This window comes from Sapajus apella, unplaced genomic scaffold, assembly GCF_009761245.1.
Source record: "Sapajus apella isolate SASKATOON/1434 unplaced genomic scaffold, GSC_monkey_1.0 scaffold108, whole genome shotgun sequence".
NCBI lineage: Eukaryota > Metazoa > Chordata > Mammalia > Primates > Cebidae > Sapajus > Sapajus apella.
In genome coordinates, this window is record NW_022437048.1 from 3,873,340 (window position 1) to 3,899,143 (window position 25,804).

The 25,804-nt window shown below is 32.6% G+C and overlaps 1 protein-coding gene across 1 annotated transcript; it reads right to left on the reverse strand.

The window, feature by feature from the left end:
• Positions 1-10,042: 10,042 nt before the first annotated feature.
• Positions 10,043-24,694, reverse strand: UGT2B17 (UDP glucuronosyltransferase family 2 member B17). Its single transcript, XM_032259312.1, has 6 exons — positions 23,936-24,694; positions 22,465-22,613; positions 18,052-18,183; positions 16,032-16,119; positions 14,950-15,169; positions 10,043-10,943 (listed from the first exon to the last, which is right to left on the reverse strand). Exons 1-6 carry the CDS (start codon positions 24,657-24,659, stop codon positions 10,664-10,666), a joined length of 1,593 nt encoding a protein of 530 aa, XP_032115203.1. The 5' UTR covers positions 24,660-24,694; the 3' UTR covers positions 10,043-10,663.
• Positions 24,695-25,804: the final 1,110 nt, after the last annotated feature.

Here is a 25,804-nt window from a genome sequence, read left to right on the forward strand (position 1 = left end):
AAAAAAAAAAAAAAAAAAAAAAAAAAAAAAACAAACAAAAAAAAACCGGATTGGATTGCATAGAATTTTTATTAGTCTTACTTCTGCTTTTCTTTCTTGAGAAAGTTACTATAAAGTGCCTCTGCATAGATCTTGGTTTTTTAATGAGTACTTATTTTTGAAATTGAATAAGATTTATGTCCAACATAGATTTTTTTTTTTATTTTTATTTTAAGTTCTGTGATACATGTGCAGAGGTTTTTACATTGGTATACATGTGCCATTGTGATTAGATGCACCTCTGAACCCATCATCTATGTTTTAAGCCCCACATTCATTAGGTATTTGTCCTAATGCTCTCCCTCCCCTGGACCCCACTTCCTGCAAGGCACTGGTGTGTGATGTTCCCCTCCCTGTGTCCATGTCATCTCATTGTTCAACTCCCACTTATGAATGAGAACATGCAGTGTTTGGTTTTTTTGTTACTGTGTTAATTTCCTGAGAATGATGGCTTCCAGCTTCATCCATGTCCTTGCAAAGGACAATAACTCATTCTTTTTTATGGCTGTATAGTATTCCATGGTGTATATGCACCACATTTTCTTTATCCAGTCTGTCATTGATGGGCATATGGGTTGGTTCCAAGTCTTTGCTATTTTAAATAGTACAGCAATAAATGTATATGTGCATGTGTCTTTATAATAGAATGATTTATAATCCTTTGGGTACATACCCAGAAATGAGATTGCTGGGTCAAATGGTATTTCTGGTTCTAGATCCCTGAGGAATTCCCACACTATCTTCTACAACGGTTAAGCTAATTTACACTCCTTTTAACAGTGTAAAAGCGTTTCTATTTCTCCACATCCTTTCCAGTATCTCTTATTTCCTGACTTTTTAATGATCACCATTCTGACTGGCATGAGATGGTATCTTATTGCGGCTTTGATTTGCATTTCTTTAATGACCATTGATAATGAACTTTTTTTGCATGTTTATTGGCTGCATAAATATTTTTGTTTAAGAGGTGTTTGTTCATATTCTTCACCCATTTTTTGATAAGGCTGTTTGTTTTTTCTTGTAAATTTGCTTAAGTTCTGTGTAGATTGAGGATATTAGACCTTTGTCAGATAGGTGGATTGTAAATATTTTCTGCTATTCTATAGGTTGCCTGTTCACGCTGATGATAGTGTCTTTTGCTGTACAAAAGCTCTTTGGTTTTGTTAGATCTCATTTGTTAGTTTTGACTTTTGTTGCCACTGCTTTTGGTGTTTTAGTTATGAAGTCTATGCCATGCCTATGTCCTGAATGGTATTGCCTAGATTTACTTCTAGGATTCTTATGATTTTGGATTTTACATTTAAATATTTAATCCATCTTGAGTTAATTTTTGTATAAGGTGTAAGAAAGGGGTCTAGTTTCAGTTTTCTGCATATGGCTAGCCAGTTTTCCCAGCACGATTTATTAAATAGGCAATCCTTTCCCCATTGCTTTTTTTGTCAGGTTTGTCAAAGATCAGATAATTATAGATGTATGGTGTTATTTTTGAGGTCTCTGTTCTGTTCCATTTGTCTGTATATCTATTTTGGTACCATTACCAAGCTGTTTGATTACTGTAGCCTTATAGTATAGCTTGACGTCAGGTAGTGTGATGCCTCCAGCTTTGTTCTTTTGCTTAGGATTTTCTTGGCTAATTCCTCCCTAATTCATTTTATGAGGTCAGCGTCATCCTGATACCAAAACCTGTCAGAGACACAACAAAAAAAGAAAATTTCAGGCCATAACCCTGATGAACATTGACGCAAAAATCCTCAATAAAATATGGGCAAACGGAGCCTAGGAGCACGTCAAAAAGCTTATCCACCACAATCAAGTCAGCTTCATCCCTGGAATTCAAGGCTGGTTTAATATATACAAATCCATAAATGTAATCCATCAGATTAATAGAACCAATGACAAGACCACATGATTATCTCAATAGATGCAGAAAAGGCCTTCAATAAAATTTAACATCCTTTCATGTTAAAAACTCTCAATAAACTAGGTATTGATGGGACATATCTCTAAACAATAAGAGCTATTTATGATAAACCCATAGCCAATATCATATTGAATGGGCAAAAGCTGGAAGCATTCCCTTTGAAAACTGGCACAAGACAAGGATGTCCTCTGTCACCACTCCTATTCAACATAGTATTGGAAGTTCTGGCCAGGGCAATCTGGCAAGAGAAAGAAATAAGTGGTATTCAGATAGGAAAAAAGGAAGTCAAGTTGTGTCTATTTGCAGATGACATGATTGTATATTTAGAAAACCCCATCATCTCAGCCCCAAACTCCTTAAGCTGATAAGCAACTTCAGCAAAGTCTCAGGACACAAAATCAAGGTGCAAAACTCACAAGCATTCCTATACACCAACAATAGATAAGGCAGAGAGCCAAATCATGAGTGAACTCTCATTCACAATTGCCACAAAGAAAATAAAATATCTAGGAATACAACTTAAAAGGGACAGGAAGGACATCTTCAAGGAGAACTACAAACCAGTGGTCAACGAAATATGAGAGGGCATAAACAAATGAAGAAAAAAAAACCATACTCATTGACAGGAAGAATCAGTATCATGAAAATGGCCATACTACTCAAAGTAATTTATAGATTCAGTGATATTCCCACGAAGCTACTACTGACATTCTTCACAGAATTAGAAAAAATCTACTTTAAATTTTATATGGAACCTAGAAAGATCTTGTGTTTTAACTAAGATTTAGTGTTGCTGCTAATAAGAAGGGACAAAAATGATGTCTTAAGAGATGACATAGTAATGTCGTAAAGAATGCTTACTTTCTACAAATGTCTTAAAAGTGTGATATTAATTTACATTGTTAAAAATGGTGTGTACACTTCAAGTTAGAATACTGGTGAAGATCCTTATCACTTACAATACAACTTTAACATTACATCTTGCTCACCTGACTGACAAAACTTATACATCCACTTTTAAATAAGTCCACAGGTTGTTTGCCATCTTGGACTTAGCTACAGGATGTAATCTTGATGTGCTAGATAATCAATTTCTATTAGATGAGAAATGGTATCTCAAGTGGCTGGCACATGTAATTAATAGTATCAATAATAATAAAATAACCACAATTGCAATATTAATAACATTTCTGGGTCATTGTGTTCTAGAGACATGTTAAGTGTCTTATCTTCATTACTTTTTCACACAATACAATATAATGTTGGTACTATTATTGTAAAAGTAGACATAATTAAAAACAAATAAAAAATAGATATAATTATGTATATCAAAAAATCTCATCTACTTTTTATTTGCTGCCAGAATTTATGCCAAATTTCCTAAGTGATCTTTTCTTTTCTGTCTTGCTCTTCTGCAATCTAATCCAATAAACATCTTGGAAGTTTTTTTTAATGGGGATCTGATTACATCTCTAAAATTCTTAACTCTTTTTAGTAGCTCCCCAATACCCTCAATAAACATTTCAGTTCACTTATAATTATGTGGCTCCTATTGCCTCTCCAGCACCATCTGATTTTTACTCAGTCTCTCCCTGCAAACTAAACTTGGAGTCTTGGGAACTGTCCTTGCCACTTTACCTGCTTTATTTGTGTGTGTCTTCTTCACCCCTCATCCTCTCACAATTCTGTACATTGTTCACTTCTTACCTTAATTATCAATGACTCCAGGATAATTTCTATTATTCCCACTGATGCTTTTTTGGCATTGTTGTATTTTCTTAAGACAATACTTTTCACACAATTTGTATTACTTGTTTATATCCTATCCTTCGAATTAGAATATAAGGTCTCTGGGGTAGAAACTGTGTCTACATTTGTTTTTTCTTCTTAAAATGCAGCACTTCCTTGTAGTTTCTGGTAATCCCTTTTTAAATATTCTTTGACTAAATTATCAATACTTTTTTTATGTGTTTTATAATGAAAACTTTAAATTAACCAACGCTATGTTCACATTCTAGTATTTCTCTTTATTCTGCAATAAAAATGAAATTCACATATTCAAGATCATTTGGAAATATATGAGTTTCAAATTGGCAACTTCTTTACCCCACCCACTTCCCATCCTTCTTTCACTGTAAGTAAACACATTGAATAAAGAATATAGAATTATTCTTACTGAAAATTAAAAACCAGCAAACTAAACAAACAGAAATAAGTTTATTTTAGGCAGCAGTTTTTGCAGGTTTGCAGTAAAATCCTCCAACTAAATCAGCATATAAGAGTGAGCAAGGAAATTCAAAATCACGGTACTTTTGAATAAGCCACATTTCAGCTTTCACCATTGCTGATAAGATAGCATTTCTTCCTGATGAGAAAAGAGAAAACACAAGGTAGATGATACAAGAGAATTGCCATGTGAATATGTGAATATACCAGATAATTTTCTGAAAACAGGTAAAATAATGTAGTCAAAGATATATAAAATGTATGTGTTTTGATATACCAATATACATTTTATATGGGCATAATTTAGTATGTTGCTGAAATGTATTTAAAACAAACACAAAGTGCTAAGAGAATTGTGAGAGGAAACTACTTTTCTTAGACAACATCAGTATTTGCACAATTATAAGCTATATTTAAAATAAACCCTAGAGAATGAAACGTGAATTTTTTGCTTTCTAAAGCTGCACTAGTAACAGATACACATATAAACAAGTCTTTGAGGTTCATGATCAATTAAAACAATTCAATAAAACAATTTTTTAAAAAATGCTTAATCTAGTTTCCACAATTAATTAAGCTAGTCCCTCTATCCTTATATCTTGAAGTGAAATGTATATTTTGAGAGTGTGGCTTAAATTCTTATATCTACTACTGTCTTTGGTTTATGCTAAGGTATTAATAATATTAGTATTAAATATAAATATATTTATAAATAACAGCAGAAAATTTTCTGAAATTATTGAAATAGAGATGTGCTCAATCTTATTTCAACTCATACTTTCTTAATGGAGAGGTTAACAAAACTATAGAGAAATAACTTGGTGTTCACACTTCAGCAAAATATTTGGCATTAAACCAAGTGATTTTCAATACTTTAGTGTAGTGTAGAAACATTATAAATTTCTTGTTGTCAGTATTGTTTTTTGCATCTGGGATAAGACAATATATTTGTCAACTGTGAAGGAAACTTTCTAGTACTGTGGGACAATATTTTAATTTATAAATAAGAAAAAAATTTCACAAGGAGTAAACATTTCCTCAATGGTAACTAGATAGTTTTGCTAGACAAATGTGTAACTCCTTAGTCAGCATGTCTGGGTTCTGTAAGATGTTTCTTGATGTGCCGAATGACCTTTATAAAGATAAAAAATGTGTAAAGTAAAATAGACATGTGACTGTTTAGAGAAATCTGACATACTTTATTTTACATGTTTATGAGTTCCTGGAGTGTCCTGTATGAGTGATGGCTATGAGGTTCTAACTGACCCAATCATTTAAGTCTTTCCATAATATTTGAGAAATCATTTTATATTTTCAAATATTTTATTATTTCACTTATTAAAAAGCACACATCTCTGACTTTATACAGGCATATGTTCAAAGGCATGAGAAAGTTAGATCTTCATGCTACTAATTGAAAACATTACTTACCAAGTAATTCACTGTTAAACTGATCCCACTTCTCTCATTTTAACAGAAATTGTACTGAATTTGTATATGAATTTGAAGATAGAGTATCATCATTACAAAAACACCAGGGTTTTATTCATGAACATGAGATGCCTTTCCATTTATTTAGATCTTTTCCATTTCTGTCCACATTGTTTTGCAATTTTCATAATGCAAGAAGTACACTTTTTTGTTAAATTTGTTCCTAAAATTATGTTTTTTGTGATTATTTGAAGTATGATTGTTTTCTCAATTTCAGTTTTGATTTTTCACTTCAGTTATATAATTTTTTTGTTTGTTTATTGCTTATGTATCCTGAAATCTTTCTTTATCTAGCAGTCTAATGTTTTTCTAGCAGATTTCTAAATATTTTCTTTCTTGATGCTACCATTGTAATTGTTTGAGGGACATCACAAAATGCATCCGTGTAATATAGTAAACAACTGATAAGTGTTGCAGGTATTCTGACTGTTCCACCAACTGTTTCCCATTTATCTCCTTTTCCTCAGGCTTCCCTATTTCCTGAGTCACAACAATATTAAAATTAGCAAATTAATAATTCTACAAATTGCTTCTACATGTTCAAGGAAAAGGAAGGGCCTCATGTCTCTCACTTAAAATCAAAACCAGAAATGATTAAGCTTAATGATGAAGGTATGTATAAAGCTGAAATAGGGCAAAAGCCATACTTGTAAAAAACAGCCAAATTTCGAATACAAATAAACTGTTCATGAAGGACATTAAAAGTGCTACACCAAAATATACCAAAAATAAGAATGTGCAACAGCCTTATTGCCGATATGAAGAAAGTTTTAATCATTTGAATTAAAGATAATACCAGTGAAGGTATTTTCTTCTGCCAAAGCCTAAACCAGAGCAAGGCCCTAACTCTTTGCAATTCTGAAACGTGTAAGCAAGCTGCAGAAGAAATGTTTCAATCTAGTGGAAGTTGGTTCATGAGATTTAAGGCAAAAAGCCATCTCCACAAAATAAAAGTGGAAGATAAAGAAGCTTCCACAAGTTATTCAGAAGTTGTAGCTCATATAATTAATGAGGGTAGCTACACTAAACAACAGCTTTTCCATGTGGAAAAAACAACTTCCTATTGAAAGAAGATACCACCGAAAATTTCATAGGTACAGAGGAAAAATCAATGCCTAGCTCCAAAGCTTCAAAGAACAGGATGAATTTTTACTAGTCTAATGAAGTTGGTGACTGGAAGTTGAAACCAATGCTGATTTACCATTTGAAAATCCTAGGGCCCTAAGGAGTATACTAAATCTACTTTGTGTTCTATCAATGGAACTACAAAGCTTGCATGGCAGCATAGATGTTTACAGCATAATTTACTGAATATTTAATCCCAGTTTTGAGATGTACTGCTTAGGAAAAAATGTTCCTTTCAAAATATTAGTGCTCATTGAAAATAGGACTTGTCACCCAAGAAGACTAATGGAGATGTACAGAGAATTTAACATTGCTTTTATGCCTGCTAATACAGCATTCATTCTGTAGCTCCTTGATCCAAAAGTAACTTCAACTTTTAGGTTGTTGTATTTAAGAAATACATTCTGTAAGAAATAGCTGGCATTGACAGGAATTCCTCTGTTGGATATTAGTAAAGTAAACTGAATATATTATGAAAAAGATTCATCTTCCTTAAAAACATTTGAGAGTCATGGGAAGAGGTCAACAGGAATTTTTAGGAAGTTGATTCCAACTATCAAGAATAATGATGAGAGGTTCAAGTCTTCAATGAAGGAAGTAACAACAAATGTGGTAGCAATTGTAAGACAAATGTAATTAGATGTAGAACCTGAAGATGTGACTGAATTGCTTCAATTTAATGATGAAAGTTGAATAGATGAGGAGTTGCTTTACGTGAATGACCAAAAAAAGGGGTATATTGAAATAAAATCTGCTCTTGGTGAAAATGCCATGAACATTTTTGAAATGAAAACAAAGAATTTAGAATATTACTTAAATTTATTTAATGAAGGAGCAGTAAGGGTTGAGTGGATTGCTTCCAATTTTAAAATAATCTTTACTAAGAGTAAAAAGCTATTAAACAGCATTGCATGCTACACAGAAATCTTTCATGATTTCTGTGAAATGAAAGAATGGATCATTGGGTGCAGTAAACATCATTCTTGTCTTATGAAATCGTGACCCTCCACAAGCAAAAAGATTACTGCTCACTTAAGGATCAGATGATTGTTAGCATATTTCAGCAATAAAGTATTTTTAATTGTTATGTACATTTTTATACATGATGCTATTTCAGACTTAGTGGAATACAGTGTAGTATAGACACAACTTTTATATGCCATGGAAAATTAAAAAAAAATTGTGTGACTCACTTCATTGTAATATTTACTTTATTGTAGTGATCTGAAACCAAACCTGCAATGTCTTGAACGTATGCGTTGTGTTAGTGTAAACACTTAATGGCCTCAGAGGGTGTAAGCCCCACATTTTGGTGTCTTGCATGAAGTGTTGGCTCTCCAGGTGCACAGAAAGCTGGAAACTTCTGCCCAGATTTCAGGGGATGTATAGAAATTCCTGGATGTACAGACAGAATTCTGTGGCAGGGGCAGAACTCTCCTGGAGAACCTCTGCTAGGGCAATACAGAAGGAAATGTGGGGTGGAGTCTTCACACAGTTTCCCCACTGGGGCACTGTGTAGTGTAGCTGTGAGAAGAAGGCCATACTCCTCCAAACACCACAATGGTAGATTTACATATAGATTGCACCATGCAGCTGGAAAAGCCACAAGCACTCAATTCCAGCCCATGAAAGCAGCCACTGGGGTGCACCCTGCAGTGCCACAGGGGTAGAGCTGCTGAAGGTCATCGAAGCCCACCCCTTTGCATCAGCGTGAACTGGGTGAGAGACATGGAATCATAGGAGATTATTTTGAAGCTTTGAGATTTAATGACTGCCCTGTGGGGTTTCAGACTTGCACAGAGCCTGTAATCCTTTGTTTTGGCCAATTTCTCCCATTTGGAAGGGCATTATTTACTCAATTCCTGTACCCCTTTGTATCTTGAAAGTAACTAACTTGTTTTTCATTTTATAGAGGGACTCACCTTGTCTCACATGTGACTTTGGACTTAGAACTTTTTGTTAAAACCGAAATGAGTTAAGACTTTGGGGTGCTGTTGAGAAGGAATAGTGGTATTTTTGCGATGTGAGGACACGAGATTTGAGAAGGACTGGGGTGGGAATAATATGGTTTACTTTGTGTCTCCATACAAATTTCATGTCAAATTGTAATCTCCGCGTGTCAAGAGAAGGACATGGTAGGAGGTGATTGGATCATGGGGGTCAATTTTCCCCATGCTGTTGTCATGATAGTGAGTGAATTCTCAGTAGATTTAATGGTTTAAAAGTGTGGCATTTCCTTCTCTCTCTCTATCCTATTGCCATGTTTTGCTTTCCCTTTGCCCTCAACCATGGTTGTAAGTTTCCTCAGGCCTGTCCAGCCATGTGGAACTGTGAGTCAACTAAACCTCTTTTCCTTATAAATTACTGAGTCTCAGGTAGTTCTTTATAAAAGTGTGAAAACAGACTAATACACCATGTTATTTTAATTACACGATCTCTAAATATAATTTGAAATAAGGAAATGTGATGTCTTCAGCTGTTTCTACATTTTGCATGTTGTTTTGGTTATATAAAGTGTTTCTAGGATTATTATAAATTTTAGAATCTTTTTTGTTTTTATAGAAAATGTCATTGGGATTATGATAGGCATTACATTGAATCTGTAAATCACTTCAGGTTTATAGAGATTTCAGTCAACATAATATATCTCTCCAAATTAATATATTCTTTCCTTTCATTCAATAATGCTTTGTAGTTTTTAGTATAGAAGTTTTTTTTTTTTTTTTTAATCTGGTTGCTTAAGTTTATTCCTATATGTGTTGTTCTTTTTGGTGCTATTATAACTTGGATGGATTTTTTTGATAGTTGTTTGTTAGTATACTGAACAATAACTCAATTTTGTATGTTAATTTGATATCCTACATATCTACTGAATTTGTTTTAATTTTAGTAGTATTTTGTAGACTTTACAGTTTTCCACATATAATATAATATGCAAACAGAGGTTATTTTACTTATTTTCTGATTTAGAAGACTGTTTTATTTTTATTATTCTTGCCTAATTGTTCTAGCAGACTTCTGGTACTATGTGAAATAGAAACAACAAGAGTGAGTATCATTACCTGCTTCTGATATTAGATAAAAACTTTTCATATTTTTGTCATTGGGTATGAATTTAGCTGTGAGCTTTTCATATGCATCATTTCTCATGTTAAAGTGATTTTCTTATACTTCTAGGATGTTGAAAGTTTTTTTTTTACTCATAAAACGTTGAATTTTTCAAGTGCTTTTATTTGTATATATTGAGATAACAATTGTTTATTATTCATTATTTTGTTAATGTGGTATATTAATTTGTTAATTGTGAACATCATTTTTCATTTGAGGGATACACTTGTAATGTCTTTTAGGAAAAAAAGTGATGCTGAGTCTAGATACATAGAAAAAGCCAAGCAATACTACTGGTCTTGCAATATCATGTAATTTAATTATAGAATAGTTTCTTTGGCAACAGTAAAAACAAGAGAAATCTGGTCAAAATGAAGCCAAAGTATTCTGAGCATTTGCAAAACAGTATTGGCACTGTAAGTGAACTTCTGAATATAGTTATTTCCATGTACAATGTATAAAATATAGTTAAGCTCAGTAAAGTTTTTTGTGTCACTTGTGAATTAGAATAATAGCCTTAAATATTAACTCATAAGATTTTATATTATTTTAATTTTTCCTAGGTTTGAAATATTTGACTTGGAATATTTCCAACTTAGCCTCTGGAAAATAAGCTTTTGACTTAACAGGGTCAATTGTGAAATGTTGTTTTCTCACAGGAGGAAGGAAATCCTCCATTCCAGCCTCTTCATGCTGGAATTAACTGGAGGAGTCCTAGTTTTTGGTCATTACAGCTTCAGGCCTTTGATATAACTAATTCTTTTTCTCCTTCTTTCCTGTTTTGACAAGCTTTCGGAAACAAAACAGGCAACATTTTGTGATGATGAATATCACAGTTGCCACACAGATCAGTAGGAACCCAATCACATCCAAAGAATGGTACTGGAACCAGGTGAGGTCGTGGGCTGCGACCCGAAGGTGTTTGGCTCCTTTGTGGCGCATGACAAACTCAATCCAGAAGACTGCCCGATCCAGGGGCTTCATTGGCTGATCATGATGAATTCTTGATAATTTCATAGTATTCTGTTTATAGCTGAAAGATAAACATAAATATACCAACATAGAAAGTAAATTTATTGCCTAAGAATATCAAGTCTATGGAAGGTCTTTAAAAAATGTTACACAAATAATTCAAAGTGAATGTTACAGAATTGACATAGAAATTGAATGTTTTAAATTGGGTCATCATAGAAAGTTTGTTTTTTAAATTATAATTTTATCATAGGCAAATATTTTTTTAAGGTGAAAATGAAGTCATATGAGAAGCCATTCTAGAAGTGCTCCAAATAAGATAGTAGAAATGCAATTTGAGAGTGATCATTTTGATATACATATATTTTGAGAGAAGGTTGTGCTCTGCTTCTCAGGCTGGAGTATATTGCCTTCATCATGGCTCAGAGTAGCCTCGATCTTGTGGGCTTAAGCAGTCCTGACACCTCAGCCTCCCGAGCAGCTGGGACTACAAGCTCAAACATTCTGCTTGGCTAATTTTTAAATTTGCTTGTGATAATGGGATCTGGCTATGTTGTCCAGGCTGGTCTCAAGCAATCCTCCTGCTTCACCTCCCAAAGTGAAGCGACTACATGTGTGAACCACTGTGTCTGGCCCATTTAATTGTGTTCAGTGGTTGACATGCCTTCTAAATAGTCTCTCTGCTTCTACTCATCTGTCTTCTACCATATTTTCCTTTCAGTCACCAGAATAATTTTTTTGAAACTAATGTCCGATTAAGACACTCCACAGATTAAGATCTCCATCTGGATTCTCATCACATTAGGAGTAAAATCTGTGATTTGAACACATGAATGAACACATGGAGGGGAACAACACACACTGGGACCTAGCAGAGTGTAAAGGGTGGTAAGAGGGAGAAGATCAGAAAAAATTAGTGTGTACTAGGCTTAATACCTGAGTGATGAGATAATCTATATGCCAACCATCCATGACACAAGTTTGCCTAAATAACAAACCTGCATTTGTTCCCCTGAACCTAAAGTAAAAGTTAAATAAAAAATAAAAATAAAAAAAGAACGACATGCTGTTTAATAGAAAAAAAAAAGAATAAAATCTGTTTTTGGTCTACAGAATTTCACATGGTCAGGCATTGGCAACTTCTAACACTTTCGCCCTGCACACTCTTTTCTAGGGACACTGGCCTTCGATTAATCTTGAAGCTCCCAATGGTATTCGCATCTTCACTCCTTTACACCTTTTGTCCCCTCTTTCCCTCTTCAGAGCATTCTTCCTTGCAATAAAGTGGGGCTTGCTTCTGTATCTTTTTGAAGCTTCCCCTTAAATGATACTTGTTAGAGAGGTTTTTCCTGGCCACACTATATAGGACCCGTAGAATTGTCTCCATTGTTTCATGCTTATTTTGCTATTTAATTTCTAGAACTTTAAAAGAGTTAATATACCTTGTAAAACAAAATCTTAAGTATGAAATATATAAGATAAATACACATACACTAGTAGCTCAAAATTTTAAAATTATCTTAAACATGATCCTAAAGTAGAGACAGCTACTGCTTGTGTTCTGAGTTATCACAACCTTTCCAGAAAACTTCTGTCTCCCTGGACCATTTTGGTCACTACTTTTCATTCTCAATTTAAGTATTAACCTGACTTCTAATATTATAGATTAGCATTGCTTGTTTATATAATTGAATTATATAATAAACTTATGTGTTTCTGTTTTTTGTGTAGCAGTTATTGGTTAATTCCATTGCTGTATAGTATTCAGTTGATTGACAAATATCTCAGAGTATCTATTTATTTAATAATTGATGGACACGGGTTGTTTACATTTTTGGATACTATTAATTATTCTCGTATAAATACATTTATATATATGTCATTAAATTTACATATTAATTTTTGTTGGGTATATAGTTGGGTGAAGAGTTGCTGAGATAAAGGTGCACATATAATTATAACATTTTGTTGACTACATTTTTTAAAATGTATTTTTGATTTCTAAAATTTGAAGAACTTTTTAGTTGTCATTCTTTGTAAGATTTTTAATTTATTTCTAGTATAGCTAGGCCTTATTTATGACTTTGAATCTTAACAAACTTAGTGAGTTGTGAGTTTTAGCCCAGGATGTGATCAGTTCAGGTAACTACTTCATATACTCCTAAACAAATGTTTATTTCCAGTACACACACACACACACACACACACACACACACACACGTGTATGAATGTGTGTATATATATATTCACGTTTTTATACTACATATAAAGGTTTATACATATATATCACATTACATTTAATTGTGCTCTTCAAAACTTTTATTTCCTTAATCATTATTTTGTCTTCTTTTGTCTGTTTAAATGTAATCTGAGTACTGGTAGATTCATTTAAATCTACCATCTTATTTTGTATTTTCCATTTTCCATCCTGTCTTTTTTTTTTTTCAATTATTTCCTATTTGTTTTAAAGAACTTTTAATCATTCATTGTCTTACTATTTTCTGTGTAAAGTATTTTAAGATATTCCTTTATGTGGTACCTCTTTAACAAAAATTTTGATAGCAGTAATAAATTCTGAATTAATGGTAGCTGGTCTAGACATAGCATTTTCTATATTTTTTCCTTTGGAGTATGAAAAGATTAATTATTACACTTTTATTCTTTCAGTATTAAAAACTTGTGCTTCAAAGGTTATCTCTAAGAAAGTAAAAAATATAAAAAATCAACCCCTCCACAGTGAAAGAAAATATTTGAAAATCATATATCTGATAAGAAGTTATATTCATAAATATAAAAAGAATTCTTATGACTCAGCAATAAGTAAAAAAAAAATTACAACATGTTGAAAATATTGAAATAGAAATTTATCTAAAGAAGATATATGAATGGTCAGTAAGTGCATGAAAAGATGGTTAACATCTCTAGCCAGAAGGAAAATGTAAATCAAGACCACAATGAGAGATCACTTTACACCCACTGGACTGGCTATAATAAAAATAAAGGTGATAACAAGTTTTGGGAAGAGTGTGAAGAAATTGGAACCCTCCTGTATAGCTGGTGTTATTGAAGAATGCTGCAAGTACTTTGAAAAACAGTTTAGCAGTTCTTCATCCACATACATGTAAAGTTCCCCAATTACTTTAAAATTCCACTTCTAGTATCTCCTCAAAAGAAGGGAAAACCTATTTCTACACAAAACTATGCATAGCAATGTTTCTGAGAGCAAAAATTTGAAATAGCTAACGTGTTTATTACTTGATAAGTGTATAAATTCAAAGTGGTGTATTCATGCCAAAGAATATTATATAGCAAAAAAAAAAGAAAAAAAAAAAAGAAAGAAAAAGGAAACAAAGTATTGATATGTGCAACAACATGAATGAAACTGGAAAAAAAACATGAAAAGTCAAAGAAGTCATTTACAAAACACCATAAACTGTATGACTTCATTCATATGAATATATAGAGAGTATAATTTAGTGAGAAAGATAATAAATAAATATTTTCCTAGACTAGAGATTTATGGAGAGTGACTTAATGTATCATAAGTTTTATTTTAGAGTCATAAAAATGTTCAAAAATTGTACTGTGGTGATGGATTCATAATTAAACATATCAAATACATTTAAATTTTATACTTTAAATAGGTGAGTTTTATGCTTGTAAATTATATCCCATCATATTTCTTAAAATAATAATGATAAATTTTTAAGGCAAATAGGTTATAATTTCAGAATTGTTATTTATTTGATTTAAGATTTTATTATTTTTCTCCAAGTTCATTGTTCCTTTTTATTGTATATTCTGTAATTTAAAAAATCCATATTCACAATAACCTCTTTAACATTATTTTTGTATAGAATAGTTGTTGTAGAAATTGTTGACCTACTGAATGTATGAGTTTCAAATGTAACTTTGAAATTATTATCTGGTAGAAAATAAAAACAGATTTAGCAGTAGTTAAATCATTTAAATTCTTCCAAAATGAGTCTCTTACAAAAAGGATACTCACTACTGATGAGATAAACCATCTACAAATACCACCTAATGAAAAATATTGTTATACTCACAAAGGATCATTAATTACTGTCTTCAGTGCATTCAGCAAGTCTGTACCGGACATCCTGTTGAAGTCCACTCCAATAGCTGCACCCTTGGCCTTCATATGAGCAATGTTATCAGGTTGATCCGCAAACAACGGAATGCCCACCATAGGGATCCCATGGTAGATTGCCTCGTAGATGCCATTGGCTCCACCATGAGTTATAAAAGCTTTGGTTTTGGGGTGACCTAGGATTGAATAAATTTTAGCAAAATAATTAGTTATAAGTAAATAATAACATAATAAATGATCAATATGAGGCACTGAAAGGAACAATATTCTCTAGATAATATTATGATGCCCATAAAACAGGATTGAAAATGCTTTTAGATTTCAGAGAAAGAAGAACCCACTTCTGCTGGAGAGATAAGTGATAATTACATGAAGAGGTAGTGGTGTGTGTGACTTCAGACTGGAAAAATGAATTAAGCTTGCCAGGTGGACAAAATGATAAAACACATTTTGAATAAAAACATTAAAATGTGCAAAAATAGAAGAATAATATTGGGCATATAAGAACATGTTATCTTAAATAAATAGTTCAGTCACTGAGTGTGATATTGGGTGTGCAAGGCAACAGGGGGTGGGGTAGAGGTGGTGCTGGAATAGAGGAAGCATACGCTACACTTCATCATAAAATGTGTTGTCACTTTATATAAAGATTGGGGGTTTATTCCCATAAAAAATGCAGTCAGTGGTAATGGAAGAGCAACTGTTATTTTTCAATGTCATTTGAAATAACCCTGTAGTATTAGAAAGGATGGGTATAAAGTTGTAGAAATAGCAGACAGACAACCCAGAAAGTTATTGGGAAACTATGAATGGTAATTACACCTAAAATAAAAATACTTTGATTCTAATAATAAAGAATGTGAGTGTATATAATAAAATGAAAACTATTATAGTTATCTTTTTCCTCACAAGAATGGAAAATAAATAATATTTTATTTTTTCAAAAATAAATATTCAAGAAGCATGTTTCATGTTGAACTATTATCACTCTAATTGGCTGTTATTTATATATTCGGTATTTGTTCTCTGGATTCTTACCTAGAAGGTCATTCTGGGGCAACCACTTGTACAGTCGAGTATTGGATCCTAAAGTATTTGGTTTCTTGCCAACATATCTCCATAGAACCTGTCAGGGTGAAGAAAATATCTTGTGCTATCAGTAGAACTCCAAAGTTATAGTATGTTAGAACTCTAAAGAGATTGACAATCAGCTAGTTAAATACCTTTTATATAAAAATATGAAGAAATGTGATCAAGATATTAAGTAATGAAAACTATTAAAAGTATGAAGTAAATTGAATACTGTCATTTCATGTCATTACTGTTTTTTTTAAAACATGTTTGGTATATTAGGAAATCATAGTATTTCCAACATTGTAGCTTAGACACATTGGATTATCAATGAAAAATTTCAATATTCAAGAAATTGTTATATACATTCATTATAATTTTAGAGCAAAAAACGGTAACTAATTAGTAATGACCTATATATTTATTTTATATATTTGTTCTAGCTGTCATCTTCTGAATTTAATAATTTATATTTGAATGATATGCAATTTTACATGTACTAGTTTATTAGAGTTTGACATCTTTTATTTGCAAAAAACTACATCTATAAAATCAGCTACTTGTGAGAAATAAATTAATGCTATGTAGGTAGTGTGTGTAACTTCTTTCAGTTTACAATTATCCTGCTGTACTTCCAGGAAAAATTTCAAGTGTCAATTTTTGACACTTTCAGAGTATTATCAGCATTGCTAATTATGGAAGTATTTTCAACATAGGAAAAAAAGCCAGTTTGCAATTCATGAATAACAATATAGCTACTGAAAGTATATAAAATTGTGTATTTTTACCAAATTTTGCTTAACTGATCATTAACATTTAAATGATACACTACAAAGCATGACAGCATTGAGTAATATGGTCTGCTTTAGCCAAGCCATTCCCATGCCAATTACCAAAATAAGGTAATTGATTTTAGAATTCCCAAGCAATCCTGATACTAAAGTATAATTTACAAGTGTTTACTTTGTATTTGCTATGTAAGTGTTAAAGTAGCTTTTTGTTTTCAACAAAAAATTAGCATAGGTCATCAGAAGACTATGTCAGTTAGAAAATTAAAAAGTAACTCACAAATGCAGAAATATTGCAACTGTATTCTACGTATTGGGAAATAAGTTCCTACTATATTTTATGGAGTGGGGACACCTGAACCTCTTTCCATGAGTGGTTTCCTTCTGCTTGTCTCCTTCTTTTATTCTTTTTTCTTTCCTTAATCTGGAGGAGGTGTTAACTGGTGGTTAGAGCAGAGGTTTTGTGGGGCCATATTTTATAATGTACAGAATCTATCCTAAAAGCAGGATTCCATTTCCATCATTCCTCTACATTTTCCTGCTTAAGGCATTAGCAGGCCATAGTCCAGCAGGCAAGGCATGTTTTCCCATTTCTCTAAATTTTGTCAGCTAGGTGAGTACCTGGAGCAGTGGTTTGTTGGTCTAGGACATTCTTTTTCTGAATAGCATCCTGAACAACGCCCTAAATAGGGCTATTCCAACACGTATAGAAAATACAAGAGGTCAGATTACATGACAAGCCTAAACTGCATGATGCATTTCAGACTTTTTTCAATGCCTGCTTATTGTTATTGTGATAGTACAGTAACTCATTAACATGCAACTCCTTTTTGGGAATATCTATAGTGTATACAGTGCCCTCAAGGACTCTGTAAGAAAAAGAAGAAAATGACAGGGCAGAATTTGGTGATTTCTATGTGCATGTCTACAATACCATGATAATACCAAAACTTCATGTGCACCTTTTAAATTTCTGTCTTTCTTGTCACAATATTAATGCCAATGTTATTATCAATGAAAACTCTCCTCTTTGCCATTTTAACATCTTCCATGTATATTTTTATTTTTGAACACGTATCTGAGATAATTAGAACTATTCCATTACTTAATGTTGTAGGCAGAACATTTTGATAACTGGACCCTTTACAGTTTAGTAGACTCATTCAGTAGCTGTTCACCATTAAAGCACTTTACTTAACCTTTTGTGGGATCTGAGCAAGAGCTGACGCAATCACACTGGCTCTTTCTTCTGTGATGTTACCGACAATTGACCCCAGAGAAAACACCACAATACCATTTTCTCCAGAGCTCTGCACAAAGTCTTCCATTTCCTATGAAGAAAGAATTTGCTCCGTCACAAAAGTGTCAGCACAGCAAGCACTATTGAAGGAATTGTTACAAACATCTAAGCAGAGAAAATTAAGTATTATCAGGAATTTTTGGGTACTGGCTGTGTTTTTGACTGGCCTAATTTCTCAGTTTCTTTGAAAGGAGACATGTAATATGACAGATGGTCTCCATTATGCATATTTGTATAAATATGAGTGTGTACACATATAGGTATGCATGTATAAGAAAGAAATGAAACAGCTATTATACCGTAGTAGAAGAAAATAATGCTGGAACATATTATACATAGACTCTTCATTTATGACATTATAATTACTAATAGAGACTCTTGGAAGGTGGCATTACTTTGTCTTAATTCTGTATCATTGTAGTTCTAGTAAATATTTGTGGTCAAAGGAAGATTTTCCTCTAGAATTCTTTTAGTTAGAAGTCATTGGCGCCATTACACCTGCCTTTGAGCAATGGGAAAAAGTTACAATTGGAATGAATTTATAGCAATGTTTCCTTAGCTATGTAATTCTTTATACCTGACTTGAAATTTCTCTGAGTTTCTGTCTTCCTACTCCCCTATCCACCACACACACACACACACACACACACACACACACACACATACGCACCACCTTTAAAATATGAAGTTTAAGAATCACTGACATTCTGGAGTCTGGTATTGTGGTTTGAAATTTCTGTGAAGTAATCCTAAGAAACCCATTTACAATACTGAATTATGCAGCATGTAGTTAAATAATTGAGTAATCATATTTCTCAGGTCATTGTTTAGGTGTGATTTTCACACCTTGTTTCCTGAAATCACACTGATAAATTGATGTGCTACTTATAACTGTCTTTGAAGGGCCCTCATCATCATTTTACTGTGTCTCACAGGGAGCACTTGGGACAGTCCATCAGGATAGGTGGAAAGGCCACCAGACCTTTCTCCAGTGGAAATTTGCTTACTCTCTAGAGTAGCTCCTTCACACTATAGAAAGCCCTAGTGAACATGTGTTTGTTTAGAATTGATTGATAATTATTCTGACTCATGGGTGACAATATGTTCCCATTTTTAAATTTAGATGCATTCTATAATTCCATATTGTTATATGTAGTCTCATAGAAAAGAAAGAAAGAAATGCATATAAAGCCAAAAGTTTCCTGGATAGTGTGTCAAAATTGTATGCTTATCTTTTTGTTGTTGTTGTTCCTTTTATCTGTATTTAATATTACTACTTTTTCTTTTTGTAAAATAATGACAAACCACTTCCAACATACCAAGTATACTTTCAGATCTTAATCGTTGAGGTAAACCTTCTTTTTATAACTATTGTTTACCAAACAAAGAATAAAACTTCTGAAGTTTGTCCATGCACACCATATATTGACATGTATTTTTCAAAAATATAATTTCAACCTTATAACATCACTGTTAACATGAGAGTCATTTTAACAGTATTCCAAATAATACGTGGGACATCCAGGTATTCTGAAGTTATGAAATGTGTGTTTATAGATTCATAGTGATCTTATTCTGTGCAATCTTTGTAAAAATAATATAAGATGAATGTAAGAAATTTTCTAAAAGTATAAAAATTTTAAAAAAGTAAATAAATTTCTCCCTTACTCTCTGTCTAGAAATAGTCCCCATATAAAATGTATATGCTTTTTTATGGTCTTTTTTATTTTTACATAACTCAATACATATATATGATGTTTATTTAGGACATTTTAATCTTATTAGCTGTACCTTTTAATCCTACAGAAAAATCGTGGTCTTGTTTTATTCATCATTTTGTTGCTCAATTTCCAACTATATTTATATTACGGCTTTCAGTGAAATGATTGTAATTGCTTGGTTTGCACACTGTATAAGTTATTAAACATTTCTTATATTTAAATTACTACTACTGTTTATTTTGTATCTGCCACAAATATTGAATTTGTCCATCATGACTTAGTTTTCCTTTGTATAGTTTCATGTGAGTATATTATAAAGCCAATGGCTGTATGTATTTTAAAACACTTGATACTTTTTACCAAGTGTCTTATTCTTTTAAAATACATAAAAATTATCTGAGACTCTAATACTTAATGGAAAGGCAAGAAATTTAGAGTAATAATTATTTTATGTAGTAAAGAATTAAAGACAAGTTTCACAACTATTGACCTAAATTCAAATCTTCATTCTGCAAGTTAATAACAGCTAGTAGTAGTAATGATCACTTTTGTACTACTAGTCATTCTTGCCCTTGTCCTCCTTCTCCACCTGCTCTCTTTAGTTTCTACTGGCACTATCAATTTTCTTTAATGTTAATAGTTAATTTTTTGAGAATAATATGAGATAATAATAACAATTGGAGAGTTCATGGAATTTTCATTAATTTTACCTCTGCTTTTGTCCCTTGAGAAAGTTACCATATAGAACTTAAGCAATTTTTATTCAACATTATTATTGTATTTTATCTTGACAAAGATTTCAGGTTTATGTCGCTTCTAGTAAGAAGGTAGGCAAAATGAATCTCTTAAGAGATTATATAATAATGTAGTAAAGAATGATTGCTTTCTATTTATGTCTTAAGAGAATGATCTTAAAGTAAAGTATATCCCATTTTTGTGTTCCTTCATAAGGAATATCATGCTATATTCTGACAGAATTCTTTTGTAATTTAAATCTAAGAGCAGTTTTCAGAAACATGTGGTTGACATTATCGTCTTTATTGTACATGCACTATTCATTTCCTCTGTGCTTCTCTTTCAGGCAGCTACAATGTTGAGACCCAGGTTCTCCAGTGAGCTTTACTGATGTATCCTATAGGCTTGGCATAAGGCAGAAAGCACCAGCTCCAATAGGATAAACTGACACTTTTATGTCCTAAGATGTAGACCTCTGGGATCTCAGTGACAAATGGCTTAAATGCTGGGGTGAAAGCAAGTAAACATTGGATGTGGCTGTAAATATATTCAGGGCACAAATTTAAACTGTTGTGAAATGGTAAACAATTTAAGCTAGAATACTGGTGAAGAGCCTCAACTCTTAAAAAACAACTTTAACATTTCAGCTCGTTCATCTGACTGCCCAAACTTAAGCATCTACATTTAAACAAGTCCACAGGACATCTGTTCTCTAGGAGTTTGCTGGTGAATATAATCTTTATTTGTTGGAAAACCAGGCCCTATTAAATGAGAAATTATATCTCAAGTGGCTGTCACATGTTAGCTAGTTGATAGTATCAGAAGTAATAATAAAAAATCACAATAATTACCATGTTAATAATATTTCTGGGTGACTATATGCCAGAGACAAAGTGTTTTATCTGCATTAAAAACTTTTCCACATAAAACAGTATGAAGTTAGTGCTAATATTGTAAAAGCAGGCATAATAATCTCTATCAAAATTCCAGTCCATTTTTCCTTTATCTATTGCTTACATTCATGCAAAATTTCCTGGATGATCTGCACTTTTCACAGTCTGGCCTTTCTGCAGTCTAATTCATTGAACATCTTGGGAGCTTTTTTTAAAAAAAACAAAATCTAATTATCTCACTTCATTTATTAACACTTTTCAGTAGCTCCTCATTGCACTTTATAGATATTTTTAACTCATAATTATCGAGATACAACTTACCTCCCCTGCATCATCTGTCTTTTTACCCAGTCTTTTTCTGCAAAGAAATTTTGGAGTCCTAGGAACTGCCCTTGCTTCTCCAAATGCTTTCCTTTTCTTCCTCTCCCCATCATCCTTTCACCTGTATAGCACATTGTTGAGGATTCACTTTAATTATCAGTGACTTTGGAATCTCTTCTGGATATTCTCTTAGGATTCTGGTGTTCCCTCATAATAACTTTTAGAGTTTTCTTTTTTATTTGCTTATATCCTATCTTTCAAAGTGCAATGTAAGGCATGAGGGAGCAGAAACTATGTCTACATTTATTCTCTAAAAATCCAGCACCAGCCTGTAGTATGTGGTGATCACCTTATAAATACTCTTTAGTAGATTTACTTATACTTTCTTTTGTGTTGCATAATGAAGCCTTTAGTTTAACCAAGTCTGTTTTCAAAGTCTCCCCAGTATCCCTCTTTGTTGTTTATTAATAATGAAGTTCACATAGTTGTAATGGGATAGAAATAAGCGAGTTTCTAATGGCAAGAACATTCTACTGGACCTCCCATATTTCTCTCACCGTGAGTCAAACACTCTGACTGAAAAATTTGTAGCGATTTTTTCTGAAAATGCAAAGCTATCAAATCAAACTGGAATGTATTCACCTTAGGCAGGGGTTTGGCTGGTTTACAGTGGAGTCCTCCAACAAAATCAACATTCGGCAAGATTGGGCGAGGATATTCAAAATCCCAGTAGGTTCGAAAAAGCCACATTTCCGCTTTCCCCATTGTCTCAAATAATGTAGTGGGTCTTCCTAATGGGGGAAAAAATCCAAAAAACAACAATAAAAAAAGGTAACTGACACAAGAGAAGTGTCATGTGAATATATAGATATTTTCCTGAAATGATTTGGAAAAATGTAACCAAAGATATGTAAAATACCTGTGCATTGATAAATGTATACATATATTTTTATATATAGGCATAATTTAATTTTCATGTGTTGCATATGATGCTCGTATGTATATATAAGGAAGGCAAAGTGTTCAGAGAACTGTGAGAGGAAGCTACATTTTTAACATAATTTAGTATATTCCCAATCAGAAATAATCATTAAAATTAGCCACTATGGGTTTAAATATGCACTTGTTTCCTCTCTGAAACAGCAAAGGTAACAAATACATGTTTAAACAAATCGTTGAGCTCCAAAAGGAAGTCATCTTACCGTACCATGAAAACAGCTTTCTAAGTAATACTCAGTCTAGTTTCTATAATTTATTACACTAGTCCCTTGATCTTTGGTTCTCCAAGTGAACTGTGAGTTTTTTGAGTATGGTTGAAATCCTTGTGTATGGTTGAAATACCTATTATTGCTCTTGGTTCTTGTTAAGATCTTATTAATATTACTTTTTGAAAATAAATATATTTACAAATAACAGCTGAAACGTTTTCAGAAATTATTGAAATAGAGATTGATTCTCCCTTGTAACTTGGCTTGAATCTTCCTTAATGAAGGGATGTTATTTAATGAAATATAGATTAAACTTTTGAATTTTCACTTTGAAGATTTCAATCCTTGAAACAGTTTCTAAGCTGTTAGTGAAGGCATGTATAAACATTACAAACCTCAAGTTCTGGTTTTTATTTCTAGAATAGAGCCAGTATATCTCTAAACTGTGAAAAAATCCTTTATGTGAAAACAGATTCTAATTTCTAAAGAAGGAAACTGAGGTGCACAAAGAGAAACAGCTTCCTCAATGTTGCTTTGATAGTTGTGCTAGAAATATGTGTAACTTTTCAATCTACATGTTTGTCTTTATCAGGAGGTTTCTTGATGTATCTATTGACTTTTTAAAAATATAAAAATAACATAGTAAAGTGGATATATGTTTGCTTAAATAAATCACAAGTGCTTTACTTTGCAGTTTTATGACTTCTAGAGTGCCTGGAGGAGTCAAAGTTATAGGGTTCAAACTGATCCTTTAGTGTCAGTCTTTTCATAGTATTTGTGAGATTAATATTTTCATTTCATTACTTCACTTAAAAGAACACTCTTCTCTGACTTTATATAAGTTCACCTTCAAAGGCATAAAGAAAGCTAGGACTTAATAATCACCAATTAAATACATGACTTACCTAGAACATCACTGTAAAACTGGTCCCAGTTCTTTAAATCAAATATTTGAAACCAAAAGTCAAAATAAAGCACATATATCATGTTTTTTACCCTCTCTACAAATGTCATTTGATCACTTAATTCTGACATAGCAATAGGCACATAAGAAGATGGGAATAGAAGTCTTCCACTATGCTTCTCAAGTACATATCCGGGAGAGACGCGGAGACTATACACAAAAGGTACTTTAAGAAGTTCAGCCAGCAGCTCACCACAGGGACCAATGGCATCCGCAAGAACAACATCAAACTTTGACTCTTGTAATTTTGTCATAAGTCTCTTGTTCAAAACTAAATCTTCACAGAATTTTTTAATACAGTTACCATATTTCCACAACATTTCTTGTACTCGTGAAAAATATTCCCAGAATGTATATTTTGGACTATTGTATATCCATCCAGCAATTAGTTTCGAAAAAACATTCTCAAAATCATTTTTAGTTAAAGAGGCAGGATAAACTTCAAATTTAATAGCAGATGATTCACTGGAATCAACAAGAATGGAAGCTGAAGATGCCAACACAGTCACCTCGTGGCCTCTGCTAACAAGTTTATCCAGGATTGTCTTCATATTTATCCAGTGGCTGTATTCCATGGGCCACACTAGCACCTTTCCACAACTCCCAGAGCTAAAGTAGCAACTGAATTGTATCAGCAGAAGAACTGAAATCCATTTCAGAGCCATCTTGGTGCAATGCGATAATTCTTTTCCAGTCACTGTTTCTTTCTCATGCTTATATACAGAGATAAATCAATCAAGTTAAAATATAACTCCTTCATTTCAGAGTAAATACATTATATGAACAGCCTGAGTACATGGATGGCAAGGAGACAAACAAAAGTTTGATTACCTCATATTTACTGAAGGATGTTTAATGTTTCTTTTATGTTTACATTTGCTACCGTCTACTTAAGATTAATGACCTTAAAAGCACCCTGTTTTATGTAATATATTTTATAATAGTGTGAAGAACAGTGGCAGTTGAGAAAGCCCTGCAGGCCTCTTGACACAGAAGAAGAGATGAAGTAATTGTACAACAGAAACAGCATTTTTTAATATCGTGATTCAAGAAATATCTTGCAAAACTTTGTTGAAGTATAATTCACATACCATATGATTCACCAATTATTATGTAAAATTCAGGGTTTCCTGGTAAATTCACAGACTGTATCCAACACAACAATCAGTTTTATCTAAAAAAAAAAAATCCTGTATGTTACCTCTTATCTCCCACCTGAATTTCTGCATCCATCCTGCCCTGGGCAACCAGTAATCTAATTTCTGCCTCTATAAATTAGCCTATTCAGGATATTTTTAAAAGTAAATGAAACTATATAATATGTGATCTTTTGTGACTGGCTTCTTTTATTTAGTTTAATGTTTTAAAGGTCCATCCATGGTATAGTGTACATAAGGACTCCATTTGTATTGCCAAATAGTATCAAATGCCATTTATACATGCAATTTATTAATTTATCAGTTGATAGATATTGATTTTCTTCCACTTTTGGTCATTACAAATAAATAGTGTTGATTAACATTGATGTACATGCTTTCTGTGGACATGTTTTTATTTTTCTTGGGTATATACCTAGAAAGGCAATTACTGAATTACGTGGTAGATGTATGTGTAACCTGTTGGGGAATTGCTAGACTTTTTCACAGTGGATGAATAATTTTCTATTGTCACCAACAATGTATGAGGATTTCAATGTCTCCCCAACATTGCCAACCCTTGTTATTATATGTCTTTTGAGTATAATCAGTGAGAGTAAAGTGGTATCTCATTACAGTTTATGATTCCTTGATATTTAATGATTTTAAGCATG